Source organism: Oryctolagus cuniculus, chromosome 1 (assembly GCF_964237555.1).
Source record: "Oryctolagus cuniculus chromosome 1, mOryCun1.1, whole genome shotgun sequence".
Classification (NCBI taxonomy): domain Eukaryota; kingdom Metazoa; phylum Chordata; class Mammalia; order Lagomorpha; family Leporidae; genus Oryctolagus; species Oryctolagus cuniculus.
Genome location: NC_091432.1, coordinates 2887361 through 2906438, shown reverse-complemented (window position 1 = coordinate 2906438; position 19078 = coordinate 2887361). Strand labels below are relative to the sequence as shown.

Here is a 19078-nt window from a genome sequence, read left to right as displayed (position 1 = left end):
CACTTATCTCTATTTTTACTCCCAGCAAAGCCACTGTTGGACAGTTGGCGTTTTTTAAGCTTGTACAGGTCATGGTTGTCAGCGATAGGCATGCGTCCTGAACCGGCAGCGGCCACGCGAGCCCGTGGCCAGACTGCTGGGGCGCGGGGAAAAATCCATGTTTCCGCGGAGCGCGGGTGGACCAGTGGCTGACTGCGCCACGAGCGGGCCCTCGGCATGGCCCCGGCACCGCCGCCACCCGCGCCCCACGGCCAAGGCTAAAACCACGCCGTCGCTGCTCCTGTTCCCGCGTACAGGACGTAGTCTGAAGCGGGGTTTTGTACAGAGACGTTGTAGTAAAAGGAGGCGGTTGCCAGAATCCTTTCATGGAAACCATTGTTTTTTTACTTAGTGAATGTGCAGGGGGCTGTGGGCGCATTCGTGGGGATAAACCCGAGGACGCGGCGCTGGGCTCCCACGGGCCCCAGGGACACCCAGACTGTTCCAGAGGTGCCGTGTGCGCGCTGGTGTGCACCCGTGTGCGTGTTTGTGTGTCTGCCTTTGTGTGTGCATGCGTGTACACACACGTGTGCTAGCGCTCCCCCATGCACGTCAGGATGGGGCTCTGTGCCCACACCTTCTTGGCAGCCTTGTCCAGGACCCCCAAACCCTGACCCCTAACAAACTAGGATTTCATGGACCTAAAATTTGCCCCAAGGGCTGCTGGTGTCTTCCTATGGCCAGGAGGGGACGTGAAACCACCCCGCTTGCCGACCCTCACGCCACGCGGACACGTGAGCAGCCCGGCGCTTCTGGCTGGGGACGCCCTCCTGGCCGCTCTGGCCCGGCCTCACCGCAGCCCCGCAGGGCTCCTGCCTCCGGGACGCAGCCTCAGCCCCACACAGGCCATGGCTCCCGCGGGCGCTGCTGGGCACGGACACCATCCTCACGCCCTCAGCCCTGCAGGGAGGGCCCAGGGACAGCACCAGGGTCCGCACGCAGGACCCCCGCCCCGGCCACAGGGAGGGGCGTCAGCCACAGCTGTCAATCTTGTCACAAAGACTGAGACCCCAGGCAACCCCTGCCTTTTTTTCCCCCATTTTATTTAAAAAACAACTTCCGGCCGGCACCGCGGCTCAATAGGCTAATCCTCCACCTAGCGGCGCCGGCACACCGGGTTCTAGTCCCGGTCGGGGCGCCGGATTCTGTCCCGGTTGCCCCTCTTCCAGACCAGCTCTCTGCTGTGGCCCGGGAGTGCAGTGGAGGATGGCCCAAGTGCTTGGGCCCTGCACCCCATGGGAGACCAGGAGAAGCACCTGGCTCCTGCCATCAGATCAGCATGGCGCACCGGCCGCAGCGGCCATTGGAGGGTGAACCAACGGCAAAGAAAGACCTTTCTCTCTCTATCTCTCTCACTGTCCACTCTGCCTGTCAAAAAAAAAAAAAAAAAAAAAAAAAACACCCTCCGCCCGCTGGTTCACTCCGCAAACGCCCACAACGACTGGGGCTGCCAGGCCACACGCGAAAGCCGGGACTCCACCCAGGGCCCCACGGGGCGGCTGGCAGTCCTACACTGCAAGAGGCAAAGCTGGGCCCGCGTCACCTGCAGACGTGTCCGTGAGGCTCAGGACCCGGCCCGGCGCGGACGGCGGTGGCTTCCCGCCAGACCCGAGAACAGGCTGCAGCCGGGGCCCCCCAGGGCTCGGGACAGCCGCCGTGCTCATCTGAGTGACGACCTCACTGGGGCACACTCGGGAAGACACCACGCGGCACACCTCAGACCCCACCCAGGGCTCCCGGTGGGTGGCAGAGAGAAGCGCTCCAGCGAGGCTGCGCATCGGCGGAGGGGGACGCAAGCCCAGGGACCCCGCGACGGCACCGGCATCCCCGGTGGGCCGGCCCCTCTAGGGTCGGTGTACTAAGTCGGTGGGGAAAGTTATCAGGAGAACGTTCTGTAATTTTTCTCAGACCAAAAGAAGAGACGGATCCAAACCCCGCCCCCAGGGCCACAGCGGCGGCCATCATTGGCCAGCTGCAGGTCACTCACAGCCTCCCCGTCCCCCCCTTTTGCACTGGTCCCCCACATGGCCACAACAGCCCAGCCGAAGCCAGGAACCAGGAGCTTCGTCTGGGCCTCTTCCATGGGTGCAGGGGTCAATGCACTTCGGCCATCTTCCACCGCTATCCCAGGCCATAGCAGAGAGCTGGATCGGAAGTGGAGCAGCCGGGACTCGAACCGGTGCCCATATGGGATGCCAGCATCACAGGCGGCGGCTTTACCCGCTAGGCCACAGCGCCGGCCCCTCTCCTCACTTCCCCCTGATCCATTTGCTGCCATTTTCCTTGTGCAGCCGACACATCATCATTGTCACACAGGGGCCTCTGCCGCTTACAGTTCTAGAATTTCCGAGGGGTGGGCATTGTGCAGGGGGCTGTGCCGCTGCTCGGGAGACCTGCGTCCCACATCAGAGTGCAGGCTCCAGGCCCCGCTGCGCCACTGTGGATCCAGCTCCCTGCTAATGCGCCTGGGAAGCCGCAGAGGGGTGGGTCAAGGGCTTGAGTCCCTGCCACCCCCAGGGGAGACCCGGATGGAGCTGCTGGGTCCTGGCTTCAGCCTGGCCCAGCCCTGACTATTGTGGGCCCCAGTGGATGGACGATCTCTCTCCCTCTCTCTCTCTCTCATTCTCACTCTGCTACTTAAAAAAGAAATGAAGAGAAACAATGTATCTAAGTGATCTCAATGTCTCACCTCGAGGCTCCTATGAATTACGAGGAATTTCCCAGTGAGAACCGGGCAGCGCCTCCATCAGCCCGCAGCGCCTGGCCGGGTGAAGCGGGCCCCGGGGCCACTGCCCACAGAGGGCACCACCAGAAAGCGGCCAGCGCTCAGAATAAAAAAGTTAGAAAGGAGTCGGGGCAGGCGTGAGTCCCTCAGGCTCCCGCAGCCCCTGGGGGCAGTGACGGGGACTCAGGCACCTGGGTCCCTGCCGCCCACCTGGGAGACCCGGATGGAGTGCCCAGTTCCATCCTGGCCCATCCTGGGCCGCCAGGGGCATCTGGGACGGGGGATGGTGGTGACGCAGCAGACAGCTGTCTCTGCCTCTCAAATAAATAAGGAAAAAAAAACCACATGGGGGTGCCCCGTGTGTCCACACCAGACAGTTCCCAGCCCCCGCTGAGCCCCACCCGTGCCCCTGGGGGTCATCACCGGCTCCCCGAGGCCCCGTGTGGAGCTGCCTGAGCTGCCGGCTCCTCCTGCACCCTGAGAGGTGCTGACTCCCAACCTGCCCATCCAGGGCCCCGAGCCGGGGCCGGGCTCCGCGTGCAGAAGGGGCAAGGGCCCACTGGGCTGGGGCAGGGGGGAGAACCCGCTGGCGCCTCCAGGCTGCCCGCTTCCCCAGGGCCTCACGCTGGCCCCCCAGGGCTCGAGGCAGGTTTTATTTTGTGCATTTCACAGCATTTCACAGCTGAGGAGCCTGGGGCCCCGGGACACGGAGCTGGGGTGGCCCCCAAGGAAGTCCAGGGCAGTGCCGCTCCCAGGCCGCCCACTGGGCACACCCCTCCCAGAAGCCCCCGAGGCCTGGAAGGAAGGGCTCCGTCCACTGCCCGTCCCCACGCCCGGCCCTGCGCCTCCCAGGCACCCAGGCTCGGGGGGCTCGTCCAGGAGACCCTGGCTCCTTCGCCGCCTGGCCCGGGTCTCGAGCCCTCTGCCCTGGCAACCACCGGCCGGCGCTGCGCTCCAGCCGGTCCCCCCTTCCTCTTCCCTAGGCCTCGGCCCCGCCAGGCCTTCCTCCCACACCATGGCCGTCACACGAGGGTGAGGGGACGGCCGGCCGGGGCGGCTCTGGCCCTGTGGGCACGTGTGAGTGGGCAGCTCGTGTCCCCAGCACCCTGTGCCAGGGCCGTGTCGGCCGGGGCACTGGGCTAAGCCAGCGCCAGGGGCCGAATGCAGCAGAGACAGAGGGCGGGGGTCTGTGTGCAGAAGCCCCGGGAACGCTGCACCGCTGGGCCAGGCAGGGGCCACGGACACCCCGCGTGGCAGCGGCCGGGGAGCGGGTGCCGAGTCCAGCCTGGATCTGTCCCAGGACGCAGACCGGGTCCCCCTGCGCCCTCCCGTGTCCTGGGCAGTCCCTGGGGCTCAGCTCCCGGGCCTCGGCCTTTTGTGTCTGAAAACTGCATTCCCAGAGGGGGCCCGGCGGGAGCCCCGCAGGACCCGGGCAGCTTCTCCACGGCCCCCACGGCTGAGCCATGGTCTCAGGCGAGAACCACCTGACGCACAGACAGGTGCATGGGCGGGGCGGCAGGAGGTGGGCCGGAGGGGGGTCAGCCCGCCACCCCCACAGCCCCCTCCCCAGCCCACCCAGCCCTCACTACCCTCATTCCTGCCTGGGCCGGCCACTGCCCCCTCCAGGGCCCCCAGACTCCAGCCGAAAATGCCCTAAAGTTTCAAATGCAGGCCCAGGTGTCTCCGCCATCGCCCGCCCCTGATCCTGGTCCCGCGGACCTGCCTCTCCTCCCCGGGCCCAGCGCTTCAACCCCAGCAGCTCACGCCCGAGGAGGAAGTAGGGAGCGGCCCTGAGCTGGCAACGAACCCCCTTGGGGGAGCCCAAGGCAGCAGGGAAAGTCACGAGCCAGACCGTCCCCAGCAGGGCCAACCACACTCGCAGCTCCCCGGGGGGCAGGGGGCGTGGCTGAGCTGCAGCGCAGGCGGATGCGCACCCGGAACTCGCTCCTGGGACACGCTCCCGGGACACCTGCCGCCTGCACGCACGAGGGCCTGGGGCTCTGGCTGTAGGCAGGCGCCCTCTGACGCCCCGGAGCCGCCCGGTTTCCCTGGAAGGAGCCGCATTGTTTGGCTGGGGGAGGCCGCCGCCCATAAAAGCGCGAGCGAAAGCCGTGGAAAGCCACGGCGAGAGCAAGGGGGCGCGCGGGCTGGACCCCCGGCCCGTGAGCCTGGGCTGCAGCCGGGCAAGAACGTGAGCGCCACCTACCGGCAGCCGGCGGTCTCGCAGGCGACCCGGGCTCTGCTGGCAGGGGGCCCGGGATCCCCGGAGCTGGGGGGAGGCAATGCCTGCGAGGAACACGGGGCAGGCAGCTGGACTCTGCTCTCCCACACAGCGGGGAGGGACGCAACTACCTGAGCCGCCACCGCTGCTGCCCGGGCCTGCGCTGGGGAGCCGCAGCCGGAGCCGGGAGTGGAACCCGCCCTGGCCCCCGCCCCCACGCCAGCCCTTCAACTCACTCTTTCACTCCACTGTGCCCACAACTCGGCCAGGGGCCCGCGTGCGCGCGCCTCCACGCACGGACACATGCATACACTCTCAGGAAAGTCCTGGAAGGATAAGGGCTCCCTCTCTGTCCTCGCTGGCACAGGGCCACCGCTGCTTTCTTAGGTCTGGATTTTTCTGGAACCCCGGAGGCACGCGTTTGTCACGAGGCTCTCTCCAGGGGAGGGCAGCGCGGGTCCCAGGGCAGGAGGCCCCCAGGGCCTGGCGCTGCAGCCTCGCGGCTCCCACGATGCCTCCTGCTCTGCGACCCCCCAGGTCCGCCCCACGGGAGGGCCCCACCCCCCACCCCCCACCCCCCACCCGGCCCAGGGCGCCCTAACCTGCAGTGGGCCTCGTCCTGCCGTGGGTGCCCTGGGCCGGGCCAGTTCCCAGCTCGCCCACTAGATGGCGACGGGGTGGGGAGGGGTCTGCCCTGTGAGACTGCTGTCCCCCGCCTGCCCCAACCCCTGCCTCTGGGACTCGGCTCAGAGCCAGGATCCTGCTCACACCGGGACGGACCCCAGGCCGGGGGAGACGGCTGGCCGCGGGCCTGTCTGCTGCTGGGGCCGGCGTGGGAGCGCCCACTGCGGGAGCCGGGCCGTGGGCCCTGCCTCCTGGCCGAGCTCCCTTGAGTCTGGCACCGCGAGCTCACTGCCTGCCCTGACTCCCCCAGCTCCGGCCGGGGCACACGGGGCTGTGCTTTGCAGATGGTTCCTGGGTCCCCCAGGGGTCCGTGGGCTGCACGCGTGGTCCCCAGGGTGGCCGGCGGGGAGGCAGGGCCCAGTGTGGGGGTCCTGGGGGTGCCGCCTGCGGGAGGAGGTCCCTGTGTGACCCCGTGGGTGCCCCTCGGCAGAGGCTGTTCCACGGCCCCCCTCTCTGCTCCCTGCACGAGCTCCGGCCACCTCTGCCAGAGCCGGCGCCCAGCCCCAGGGCCTCAGGCCCTTCCTTACAGTGAGAGGAGGCTGACCCATCCAGACCAGTCCAGACCAGTCCAGCCAATCTGTACCGCTCACGCCGCACCTGCCATGCTCCCCCCCCCCCCGCCCCGTGTCCTTGGGATTCAGCTTGCACGGTGACTTCACGGTTCCTGGGGTGACTCCGGGAGCCCCTCCCTGGTCTGGGTGGCCTCCCTGCCCCTCCCCCTCCCCAGCGGGTCAACTTTGCCCGCAGGCCCCGGATGTCATCTTTCAGTGTCTGCTCCTTGCTCCCCCTCTCAGCCTCCAGCAGCAGCACCTGTGGCCCAGGCTTCTGGAGGTCAGGGGTCAGGGGTCAGGGAGCAACAGCGGTCAGCCCGCCCCCCAGCAGGGGGCCAAGCACCTGGAGAACGGACCAGCCCACGGGGGTCGCTGGCTGCCGGGTAGCTGCAGGGGCCGGCGTGGAGAGCATCCCCATGGCCCAGGAGGGGCCGGGACCGGGCGAGGGGCGGCCGGGAGGGGCCGGGACGGGGCGAGGGGCGGCCGGGAGGGGCCGGGACCGGGCGAGGGGCGGCCGGGAGGGGCCGGGACGGGGCGAGGGGCGGCCGGGAGGGGCCGGGACCGGGCGAGGGGCGGCCGGGAGGGGCCGGGACTGGGCGAGGGGCGGCCGGGAGGGGGAGGTCTTTCCCAGCGGAGAGCAGAGCCGCGGGGGCAACGCCCGCCGGCCCCACGCCGATGGCAGACGGATTCACCGCCCGTGTCCTGCTGCGCCCACGGCAGCAGCGGCCGCAGTGCTGTGACCAGAGTGACTCAGCCACACTGCGCCTGGGCCCGGCTGCGCTGTCTGCGTGGGGTGGGGTGGGGGGAGTTTCCTGCTCGGAGGGGCGAGGGCGGCGCCTGACCCAGCAGAGGCGTGAGCGGAGCCGGAGGGCCCAGCGCCAGCAGGCAGCAGGCCACGGAGCACAGGGGAGCGGCACGGCTGCCCTGGGCCCCTGCCCGCCTGCCTCCCATGCCCGGGACCTGCCGTGGGCAGGAGGAGGCTGACCCCCTGGAGAGCAGCCCCTCACCTACGGGGCAGCCCCGCGGCCGGCAGCCCAGAGCGCCCTCTGAGGTCCTCACGCCACGGTGGCTTCCTCCGTGCCGGCGGCTCTTCCTGGGCCACCTGCCCCGCGGCCCTCCTGCCACAGCTGCGCTGGGTGAATGTGGGGACGGAGACGCTCATCACAAGCCCTGGGAGCCGCCGAGCGCCCCGTGGGGGTCTTGGGATCTGCCGAGTGCCCTGCGGGGGCCCTGGGATCCTGTGAGTGCCCTGCGGGGGCTCTGGGATCCTATGAGTGCCCTGCGGGGCCCTGGGATCCTATGAGTGCCCTGCGGGGGCCCTGGGATCCTATGAGTGCCCTGCGGGGGCCCTGGGATCCTATGAGTGCCCTGCGGGGGCCCTGGGATCCTGTGAGTGCTCTGCGGGGCCCTGGGATCCTGTGAGTGCCCTGCGGGGGCCCTGGGATCCTGTGAGTGCCCTGCGGGGGCTCTGGGATCCTATGAGTGCCCTGCGGGGCCCTGGGATCCTGTGAGTGCCCTGCGGGGGCCCTGGGATCCTGTGAGTGCCCTGCGGGGGCCCTGGGATCCTGAGTGCCCTGTGGGGGCCCTGGGATCCTGTGAGTGCCCTGCGGGGGCCCTGGGATCCTATGAGTGCCCTGCGGGGGCCTGGGATCCTGTGAGTGCCCTGCGGGGGCCCTGGGATCCTGTGAGTGCCCTGCGGGGGCCCTGGGATCCTGTGAGTGCCCTGCGGGGGCCCTGGGATCCTGTGAGTGCCCTGCGGGGGCCCTGGGATCCTGTGAGTGCCCTGCGGGGGCCCTGGGATCCTGAGTGCCCTGCGGGGGCCCTGGGATCCTATGAGTGCCCTGCGGGGGCCCTGGGATCCTGTGAGTGCCCTGCGGGGGCCCTGGGATCCTGTGAGTGCCCTGCGGGGGCCCTGGGATCCTGTGAGTGCCCTGCGGGGGCCCTGGGATCCTGTGAGTGCCCTGCGGGGGCCCTGGCTCCTGGGGGGAGGTCCGCACTGGCTGTGGAAGGAGCTGTCTCAGCCGCCTGGCCCGCCGTGCTCCGGGCACAGGACGGTCTTGCAGCACGCGGATGGCGTGGGATGGGCGTGCTTGTGCCTCTCCCAGCGTCAGCCCCAGGGTCGGGTTTCACGGCCAGACGGGGGTCCCCACGTCCGTCAGATGGCGCTCTGCTACAGGACACACGTGTCGCAGTGGTGGCTTAACCTGCCGGCCCCCAACGCCCCCTCTGTGTCTCCCGCCGAGGCTGTGGGTGGTTTTCCCTCTAACCCATAAACCACAACCCGGGATCGTCCAGCAAGTACGGCCCCCTCCCTCTCAGAGCCCGATTCCCCCAGAACCCACGGTGCTGCGGCCTGCGGCTGTGGGGCCGGCGCTGCGGGGCAGCGGGCAGAGCTCCGGCTGCGGCGCCGGCGTCCCACATGGGCGCCCGTTCCTGTCCCGGCTGCTCCACGTCCCTTCCAGCTCCCTGCTCATGCACCTGGGGAAGCAGAGATGGCCGAGGTGCCTGGGCCCCTGCAGCCCCGGGGGAGACCCGGAAGAGGCCCCTGGCTCCGGCCTGGCCCAGCCCCAGCCGTTGCGGCCATCTGAGGAGTGGACCAGCAGAAAACACTGGCTCTCACTATCACTCTCTGTAGCTCTTTCAAATAAATAATTTAAAACAAACAAAAAATGCCCACCCTACTGCATGGTCCCAGCAGCCCGTGGGCCAAGGGTGGGGCAGCAGAGGTCAGGGAGCGGGCAGGGGTGGGCTCGGAGGGCCTGGGGTCAGGGAGCGGGCGGGGGTGGGCTCGGAGGGCCCGGGGTCAGGGGAGCGGGCGGGGGTGGGCTCGGAGGGCCCGGGGTCAGGGGAGCGGGCGGGGGTGGGCTTGGAGGGCCTGGGGTCAGGGGAGCAGGCCGAGGCGGGCTCGGAGGGCCTGGGGTCGGGGAGGCCACGGACGTTCTTCATCTGCTGTCCCCGGCGCTGGGGCTCAGTGACTTCCATGTGAGCCACCATGCGCCCAGCAGGCCGGGGAGGTCACTCACCGAGCCAGAGGTGGGAGGCTGAGACCCCGGGGGCTCGGCCCACGAGAGCGGCCCTGGAACTAAGGGGAGCCCGGAGAGGGTGGGAGGCGGGGCTCCGAGGCCCCGCCCAGGGGAAGGCGGCTGCCCCAGACTCTGCGGCGACCGCGCCTGCGCCCATCAGGCGCCCATCAGAGCAGAGCGGGAGCCGGGCAGGGCTCAGGAGCGATGGCTTTATTGACGCCTGAGCCAGGCCCTGGCGTGAACAGACCCCAGCCCTGCCCTTGCCCTCGCCCCACACGTTGAAGCGGCTGGAGGCGTGGACGGTGCAGCAGAGCTGGCAGGATCCCGCGCCGTCAGTCGGGAGCGTCCAGGGCCGGCTGCGGTGCGCCCTCCAGCCGCAGGACCTGCAGAGAGAAGCGGTGAGGAGCCGTCCAGGGCCCAGAGAGGACACACGCCAGCCAAGGCTCTGATCGGGGCGGGACACAGCGTGGGCAGGGGATGGCACGGCCCTGCCTGGGGTCACTGCGCACTCGCGGCTTCTGCCTGGGGGGCTCCAGCGACACCAGCCCCTGGACACAGCTGCACCCCGTCCAGCTGTGACTCCCAAAGGCACCTCCAGGTGGCTGATCTGTCCCCAGGGAGACCCTGCCAGCTCCCCCATGTGCACCTGCGCCCCCACATGGTCACCTCCAGCTTGGCCCCTGTCGCTTTTCCTGTGCTGGTCTTGCTGCGGGAACGCGGGTGGCCGTGGGCCAGCCTGGTGAGCCCCGTGTCTTCCGTCCCCCACGGGTGGGGGGAGAGACCGAGTGATGCCGGGGCCACAACATGCGGCCATCGCGGCCGGCCATGCAAGGCCCTAGGCCAGCACGGCGGCGATCCCAACGCGGGGCTTATACCCCAAGCAAAGACCCCAGGTCACGCTGTGGGCAGCTGGGGGTCGAGGGCAGGAGAGGGGCTAAAGCAAACGCGGCCTGCGGGCACAGGGGGCAGACGCCGTGGCAAAGGACAGAGGAGGAAACCCCGCAGGACCGGCCACGTGGAACACGGGGACCACGGGGCGAGAGCAGCCGCGGCCCCCAGGCTGGGGCGGGGGCTGCGCCTCCAAGAGGCGGAAGATCGCAGGGAGCGTGGACTTAAAGGTGACGGACACATGGACCCGCCTGCCGGAGCCACGGCAGAGCTCACCGCGGCACCCGTGGGAACCTGCCGAGGACCCGGCACCACCACCAGCACCCCGAGGCACCGGAGGCCGGGCGAGGCCCCGGGCGGGACGCACCTGGCGGTCTATGCACCGGAACTGCCAGGGCCAGCGGGTGTTGTACAGGAACGGCCGCAGGTCGAACCTGTTGTCGTCCGGGCTGTAGCTCTCGGCGTGGTAGGCGGGCGTCAGCGTGGTCATCTTGTGCCTGTTCGCGGAGTACTTGGAGAAAAACCGCTTCACCTTCTCAGCCACCTGCGGGCATGCACAGGACGCCACTCTCATTAGGGAGGCCGGACAGGCCCGGGCGGACAGGCCCGGGGGGACAGGCCAAGGGGTGGACAGGCCCAGGGGCAGACAGGCCCAGGGATGCACAGGCCCAGGGGTGGACAGGCCCGGGGGTGGACAGGCCCGGGGTGGACAGGCCCGGGGTGGACAGGCCAAGGGGTGGACAGGCCCGGGGGTGAACAGGCCCTGGGTGGACAGGCCCGGGGGTGGACAGGCCCAGGGATACACAGGCCTGAGGATGGACAAGCCCAGGGATGGACAAGCCTGAGAACGGACAGGCCCGAGGCTGGGCACCTGCTCTGGGACACAGGCCCTCTAGTGGCCAGCGGGTCACCCCCTGCCTGTGACCCCACCCATAGGCAGCAGGGGAAATGCCAGGGTCCAGGCCGGCAGCTGGGACCTGAGACTGCAGGACTCCACGAGGCTCCCCGGCGGCTCTGAGGGGCCCCCGCGCCCCGGCCCTGCCCTCGCCGTGGTCTCAGCTGGCGGGAAAGCAGAGCCGTCCTCGCTCCAACAGGGGCCTGTTCCCACCCTGTTGCCCTGGGGTGGCTGGGAGCACGAGGAAGCCACGGGGGAACGGCAAGCCCACGGGAAGCATCGTGCCACCCGGCTCACGCCGCCTTCCCTCGCTTGGCCGAGTCCCGTGGGCCACGCACAGGTGGCTTCCCCGAGCGCTGCCCCGGGGCTGTGCCGCGGCTCACCTGTCTGGGGGTCCAGGTGCCACGCCACAGCTGCAGCAGCCGGCAGAACATGCTGTAGGGCCCCATCTTGGAGATCTTCCGGAGCCGCCCGTACACAGAGAGCTCTGCGTACGTCATGCCCATGTCCTCCTGTGGGGAACACGCCAGCCACGAGTGACAGGCAGCTGAAGGACCTCGGGGCGCCTGGCCCCGGCCAGCCCACAGCGGGTGTGGCACTGGCAGGGGTCGGGCCCAGGGCCAGACCAGAGGCGTGCGGGCCTGCAGGGGTGATAGGCTGGGTCCCTGTGGACGTGGCCTTGTTTGAGAGCAGAGGCTTTGTGGGTGGGGTTAAAGTTCATGACCCGAGGTGCCCTGGCCCTGGGTGGAGGCCGGGGGCTGTGAGTCCAGGGGCGGGGGACAAGAGGAGGGACAGCCGGAGAAGGCAGAGGTGGACAGCTGAGCCCGGGGCGGGAGAGGCAGGAGCTGCTCGGGGACCCCGGCCCGGCCAGCACCTTGACTGTGGACGTCTGGGCCCAGAGCCGTGAGAGAACAGATTCCTGTAGGTGAGACGCACCCAGCACAGGAGGAGCTGTCCCCTGCCCTCCTGAGCCCCGTCCCCAAGGCACGGAAGGCCCAGAGAAGGGGCAGTGGCTCTCAGGCCTCTGGGCCACGTGAGAGGCCACGGGACGCTGTGGTCTCACGGTGCCAAGGCCAAGAACGCCCCAGGCCCGGCTCAGAACCTCCAGCAGCACGCGCAGGCCCTCAGGCTGGGCCCCTCTTCCGTGGCTCATACCCGCCCCGGTTCCCTCTCCGTTCCTTCCACGCCGGAGAGACAGGGGCTGGGCGGCGGAGGCCACCTCCAACGGGGCCTGCCCAGCCCTCTGCCCACACACGGTCCCGCCCTCCACTCACTCAGTTGTAGCCAAAGCTCTGAGTGCCCGCCTCGGGGGCCCTGTCCCGACCCCCGGCTCAGGCACGCTGCCGCCGCCGCCGCCCTCCTGCCTCTGGCTGACTGCTGCACGCACGGCCCCGAGGCCGCCGTGGTCCCCTCCCCCTCGTCCGCGTTTTAGCAGTCGTGGCCCCGTCCACTGTGTTTGCCACGGGGCCTCCAGCGCCTGGCCAGTTCTGGCTGAATTCCTGGGCTACCCCTTCTCCAACGATGGACGGAGCCACTAGGCCACACGTCCACGGGGAACAGGCAACAGACAGGACCTCAGGGACGTCTGCACTGGGCACCAGCCAGTAGGTGCAGAGCAGGTGTCTACACCACCCCAGCAGGTGCAGAGTAGGCGTCTACACCACCCCAGCAAGTGCAGAGTGGGCATCTACACTGTACTACACCCAGCAGGTGCAGGGCAGGCGTCTACACCACCCTAGCAGGTGCGGAGCAGGCATCTACACTGTACTACGCCCAGCAGGTGCAGAGCAGGCGTCTACACTGTACTACACCCAGCAGGTGCAGAGCAGGTGTCTATACCACCCCAGCAGGTGCAGAGCAGGCGTCTACACCACCCTAGCAGGTGCGGAGCAGGCATCTACACTGTACTACGCCCAGCAGGTGCAGGGCAGGCGTCTACACCACCCCAGCAGGTGCAGAGAGGATGTCTACACTGTACTACGCCCAGCAGGTGTAGGGCAGGTGTCTACACCACCCTAGCAGGTGCAGAGAGGGCATCTACACCACACTCCTCCCAGCAGGTGCAGGGCAGGCGTCTACACCACCCCAGCAGGTACAGAGAGGGCGTCTACACCACACTCCCCCCAGCAGGTGCAGGGCAGGCGTCTACACCACCCCAGCAGGTGCAGAGAGGGCGTCTACACCACACTCCCCCCAGCAGATGCAGGGCACGTACACGGTGGTGAGCCATGGAGCCCCCCCCCCATGATCAGAACGAGACCAGGATGCCCGCGTTCACTGCGCCTGCGCGGCACCCGCGAGGCGTCCCCCAGGCCCTGGGCTGGGAGGGGGAGTGACGGCTGCACCCGCGCACAGCTCGGCGTCATGGAGCCGAGAGGCTGCCGGCACCAACAACGAGCTGGCGCGTTCCTTTTCCGAGATCGACAAGCAGAAAGCGATCGCTCACCCACACCAGCGACAGACGGCCCCGAGCAAAGCTAAGAAAACCGTTCCGTTTATAACAGAATCAGGAAGAACATTCTAAAACAAGTCATGGGGCCGGCATGCTGACACAGCGGGTAAAGCCCTGGCCTGCAGTGCCAGGATCCCACATGGGCGCCGGTTCTAGTCCCGGGTTCTCCTCTTCTGACCCAGCTCCCTGCTGTGGCCTGGGAGGGCAGTGGAGGATGACCAAGTGCTTGGGCCCCTGCACCCGCGTGGGAGACCTGGAGGAAGCTCCAGCTCCCGGCTTCAGATCGGCAGAACTCTGACTACTTCAGCCATTTGGGGAGTGAACCAGTGGATGGAAGACTCCCCTCCCCCGCCCCCGTCTCTCTCTGCCTTTCTTTCTCTGTGTAACTCTTTCAAATAAATAAATAAGCCTTATTAAATAAATAAGCCGTCCTCCGAAAGCCAGAACGCGCCGCTGAGGAGTGAGCTGAGAGCCGCACTAGCCGCCGCCCCACGTCACCGCTCGGGCCTGAGCGCGGGGGTGGCAGTGACCCGGGCAGGAGCACAGGCGCGGCGCTGTCCCCGTCAGAACCCGGGCCGGGCTGACCGCCCATCTCACCGCCCGCGGGAAACTCGGAACCAGAGGGGCCCGCGCCGTCCCAGCAGGCAGAGAGCGGGGAGCAGAAGCCTGAGCCCCCGGGGGGAGCAGGAGGCGGGGGAGGGAACCCGCCATTACCTCATCCGTCTGCGACACCTGTCCGTTGTCGGCCAAGGGCTCCAGCTCTGCGGTGGCCGGTGCCGACAGGATCCTGCGGCCGCGACACGGAGGTCAGTCACCGGGGCGCGCTCACCCGCTGGGGAAAAAACCCCGACGGTCGCCCCCGAAAGCCGGCCGCCGTCCAGCCCTGCGGCGGCTGTCCAGGCCGAGGTGGGGACTGGGGGGCCTCCGTTGGTGGGAGGGGGCACGCCCTTGGCAGGGGGGCTTCATGGCCTGCGTGGGCTGTACCCTGCGTTGCAGGACACCTGTGGACACCCCAGCTCCTCCCCACTGGCCACGGAGGCAAGCCTGCTGTGACAACTACACGTGTCTCCAGTGGGCCACGTCCCCCAGGGGCACAGGCCCAGCGGGGACAGACAAGAAAGGGGCGGCGTGGGCAAAGGCCTGGGGAGGTCCAGGCTCCCTCACCCACCGCCTGCTGCAGGGTGGCGGGCAAAGGGCGGTGCGGGCAGGAGGTGGCTCATAGCCGCGGCCCCTGGGGCACCGGGGAAGAGCGGGCCAGCACGCGGGGCAGCGCGGCCCGGGCTCACCCCTGCAGGGCCGGCAGCTGGAAGCGCTCGATGCAGAAGCGGACGAAGGCGCTCAGGTCCGTCTTGCTGATGCCCCCAATGGGGTTGATGTCTGCGCTGGAGCAGTCGTACTTGGTCAGGTAGCCGAGCAGGCTGTGGAGACGGGGCACGCGGTCACGCCCGGGAGCCTGGTGCCGCTGCAGCCGTCGGGGAGGGGCGGGGCAGATGGGTCAGGAGCCGGCATACCCGGCCCGGGCGGCCTGGTGGGAGGCCAGCGCCAGGGAGGGCCCTGCAGGGGGCCTGGTCAGGCTGCCGCCCTGGTGGTCCCAGGAGGCACAGGAGCAGGGGAGGGGAAGCGGACGAGGCGGCTCAGGGTGGGGATGAGGCCGGGGGGAGCCAGCCGCAGCAGCCCCGCATCAGGCGCTGGCGCGAACTCAGCCCAGCGCAGCGCCAGCTCAGCCCCGTCCCTCGCCCGCCTCGCCGGTCACTTCCGCAGCCTGGACGGTGCCTGCCATCTCCCCTGCTCTCAGCCCTCCTCCCCGGGGCCCCACCCTACAGCCCCTCCATCAGGTCTCGGTGCCTCCTCCTAGGAGGCGTCTGCCTGGGCCACGCAGAACCGTCCTCACCCGGGAGCTTCCGTGCCCTCGCCTGGTCAGCTGATACCACGGGCCCGGGGGACACCTGCACCTGCCCCAGGACACGCCCACACCTGCCCAGGACACGCCCACACCTGCCACAGAACACGCCCACACCTGCCTCTGTGGACACGCCCACACCTGCCCCAGGACACGCCCACACATGCCTCTGTGGACACGCCCCACACCTGCCCCAGGACACACCCACACCTGCTCCAGGACATACCCACACCTACCCCTGAGGACACGCCCACACCTGCCCCAGGACACGCCCACACCTGCCCCTGTGGACACGCCCCACACCTGCCCCTGTGGACACGCCTATACCTGCCCCAGGAGGACACGCCCACACCTGCTCCTGAGGACACGCCCACACCTGCCCCAGGTGGACACGCCCCGCACCTGCTCTAAGTGGACACTCCCCTCACCTGCTCCAGGACACACCCCACACCTGCCCCAGATAGACACGCCCCACACCTGCCCCAGGAGGACACGCCCACACCTGCTCCTGAGGACACGCCCACACCTGCCCCAGGTGGACACGCCCCACACCCGCCCCAGATGGACACGCCCCGCACCTGCTCTAAGTGGACACTCCCCTCACCTGCTCCAGGACACACCCCACACCTGCCCCAGATAGACACGCCCCACACCTGCCCCAGGAGGACACGCCCACACCTGCTCCTGAGGACACGCCCACACCTGCCCCAGGTGAGCACTGGGTTGGTGGGGGCCCCGTCCCTTCCCTTCCCTGCAGGACTCCCCCCATGGTGGCCGGGGGCCCAGGACGTGGTGGGGAACAGGTGCAGCGCCCCCCACAGAAACACCTCCCTGGTTTGGAGGTGAAAACCTGGTACCTGAGCCGCAGCGGCACAGCCGGGGAGGAGGAGGAGAGGGACCCGGGGTGGCAGGGGCGGCGGGGCTGGGCTGGAGCCGGAGCGTGAGGGAAGAACCCCAGGGCGGACAGCGAGGACAGGGCTGGCGGGGCCGGGGCCCGGTGAGCCTGCAGCAGCGGCTGCGGCCAGGGAGAGTCAGGGGTCGGGGACACGGGACACTGCCCGGCCGTACGCACCTCTCGTCCACGTTGGCGGAGCCGAGCACCAGCAGCCCCCCACGGGCGCCCCGAGACCAGAGGCTCAGCTGGGCGAACAGGTAGGCGAGGACCATGCGGAGGCGGGCCTTCACAGCGAGAGGAGGGTCACTCGGGGGCGGGGCCGCCCTGCTCCCCGCCCACCACAGCTCTGGAGGCGGGGGCTCCGCAGCAGCCCTGGCAGTGAAGCGGGGGCTCTCTGGTGGCCCCTCCGTGGTCCTCACGTGAGCACAGGGGGGCCCGGTCTCCAGAGAGGATGCAGGGGTGCAGCGGGCAGGGCTGAGCCGAGGCAGCCGGGCACTGGCTCCACACCCTCTGCTGTCGGCAGGGCACAGAGAAGGTGAGGACCTCCCTCTCCCTCTGCCGACAGCCAGGGGCAGGAGCACGCACACCAGGCTCACACGCGTGCACACACACGCCCACACCCACCCACACACGCATTCTCACACACGCTCACTCACACAGGCACTCGCCACGCACAGCCGTCACACAGACGCTCACAACATGCGTGGGTTCGTGCACACCCACGCTCACACTTACACACAGATGTACACACGTGTTCACATACTCACTCCATACGTGTTTATAAACTCACCCACACGCTCACCCTCAGACACACCTCTAGCGACTGCCACGCTCGCATTCACACTCCCACTGTTACACACTTACTCAGCCTTGCACACGAGGCTGCAGGACCAAGCCCCCGGGAGGCACACACACTGCAGACCCCAGCACCAGCCGTGCCCAGGGCTGCTCGCCCCTCCCCCCGGGACAGGCCCGCGGGGGCACCTGCACAGCCGTGCCCAGGGCTGCTCGCCCCTCCCCCCAGGGACAGGCCCAGGGGGGCACCTGCACAGCCGTGCCCAGGGCTGCTCGCCCCTCCCCCCGGGGACAGGCCCGCGGGGGCACCTGCACAGCCGTGCCCAGGGCTGCTCGCCCCTCCCCCCAGGGAAAGGCCCACGGGGGCACCTGCACAGCCGTGCCCAGGGCTGCTCGCCCCTCCCCCCGGGACAGGCCCGCGGGGGCACCTGCACAGCCGTGCCCAGGGCTGCTCGCCCCTCCCCCCGGGGACAGGCCCACGGGGGCACCTGCACAGCCGTGCCCAGGGCTGCTCGCCCCTCCCCCCGGGGACAGGCCCGCGGGGGCACCTGCACAGCCGTGCCCAGGGCTGCTCGCCCCTCCCCCCGGGGACAGGCCCACGGGGGCACCTGCACAGCCGTGCCCAGGGCTGCTCGCCCCTCCCCCAGGGGACAGGCCCACGGGGGCACCTGCACAGCCGTGCCCAGGGCTGCTCGCCCCTCCCCCCGGGGACAGGCCCACGGGGGCACCTGCACAGCCGTGCCCAGGGCTGCTCGCCCCTCCCCCAGGGGACAGGCCCACGGGGGCACCTGCACAGCCGTGCCCAGGGCTGCTCGCCCCTCCCCCCGGGGACAGGCCCACGGGGGCACCTGCACAGCCGTGCCCAGGGCTGCTCGCCCCTCCCCCCGGGACAGGCCCACGGGGGCACCTGCACAGCCGTGCCCAGGGCTGCTCGCCCCTCCCCCCGGGACAGGCCCACGGGGGCACCTGCACAGCCGTGCCCAGGGCTGCTCGCCCCTCCCCCCGGGGACAGGCCCGCGGGGGCACCTGCACAGCCGTGCCCAGGGCTGCTCGCCCCTCCCCCCCAGGAACCAGGCCCACGGGGGCACCTGCACAGCCGTGCCCAGGGCTGCTCGCCCCTCCCCCAGGGGACAGGCCCGCGGGGGCACCTGCACAGCCGTGCCCAGGGCTGCTCGCCCCGCCCCCCGGGACAGGCCCACGGGGGCACCTGCACAGCCGTGCCCAGGGCTGCTCGCCCCGCCCCCCGGGACAGGCCCTCGAGGGCACCTGCACGTTCTGCAAGGCCAGGTTCTCCCGGCTGCATCCTCCGTGAGCTGCAAACCGGGGCCTCTTCCCGGTCACCAGGCTGAAGACGCCCACCACGGCCTTCACGGCGGGGTCGATGTTGAGACCGATGTGGTGGCTGCGGGGGGACAGGGAAGGAGGGGGCTGTGTGCATACGTGTGCGCGCACACATGTGGCGGAGCACATGATGCAAACCTCACGGTGGGAGCTGCTGTGTTCCTGACACCGCGTAACCGTGGCCGCCCCCCCGCCCCCCCCCGCCCTCTGCCTTGGGTCCCCGGCACGCGGCCGTTCCACTGGACGGGTCCTGCAGCGCCTGCCCCGGCCCTCGCACAGCGCTCCCACGGGGGACCACACGGCAGGGTTTCCCAGGCTGCCTGGCCCTGTCCACTGTGTCTGATGCCACGAAACGTGACAGACCACACCGCTGGACGCCCACACCTGCTCTGCGGTGCTGCACACCGGCCGGCCGCTGTCCCTTCCGGCTCCCGGGAGCCAGGCTGCCCCCCCACCCCGTGGCCCCTGCACTGGCTTCCTTTAAGGGTTGCCCCCAGGAGCTTCTCCCCCATTCCCCTCCCGCCCAGAGGCAGAATGGAATGTTCTGAATAGAATGCCAAGTCCCGCCCTGGCAAGGTGGAGGCCGGAGGAAGTGACCACAGCAGGGGTGAGTGAAACGGCAGCCCCCACCGCCATCTCACCCGCCACGCCTGGGATGCCCGGAGGAGG

At 69.6% G+C, this 19078-nt stretch overlaps 1 protein-coding gene across 5 annotated transcripts in view; it reads right to left on the bottom strand.

Annotated features, from left to right (window-relative positions):
• Positions 1-9438: 9438 nt before the first annotated feature.
• The window catches only part of NADSYN1 (NAD synthetase 1), a 32990-nt gene continuing 23350 nt past the window's right edge, over positions 9439-19078 (bottom strand). For 4 of the 5 annotated variants that reach the window (XM_070063747.1, XM_070063748.1, XM_070063741.1 and 1 more), the window contains 7 exons: positions 18335-18470; positions 16451-16557; positions 14765-14896; positions 14193-14265; positions 11410-11538; positions 10499-10675; positions 9439-9626 (listed from right to left, as the gene is read on the bottom strand). In XM_070063747.1, coding sequence (XP_069919848.1) covers positions 9576-9626; positions 10499-10675; positions 11410-11538; positions 14193-14265; positions 14765-14896; positions 16451-16557; positions 18335-18470 — 805 coding nt within the window. In that variant the 3' untranslated portion in view covers positions 9439-9575. Of the gene's footprint in view, positions 9627-10498; positions 10676-11409; positions 11539-14192; positions 14311-14764; positions 14897-16450; positions 16558-18334; positions 18471-19078 lie in introns of all 5 variants that reach the window. The other variant, XR_011384350.1, reaches the window with a different exon arrangement.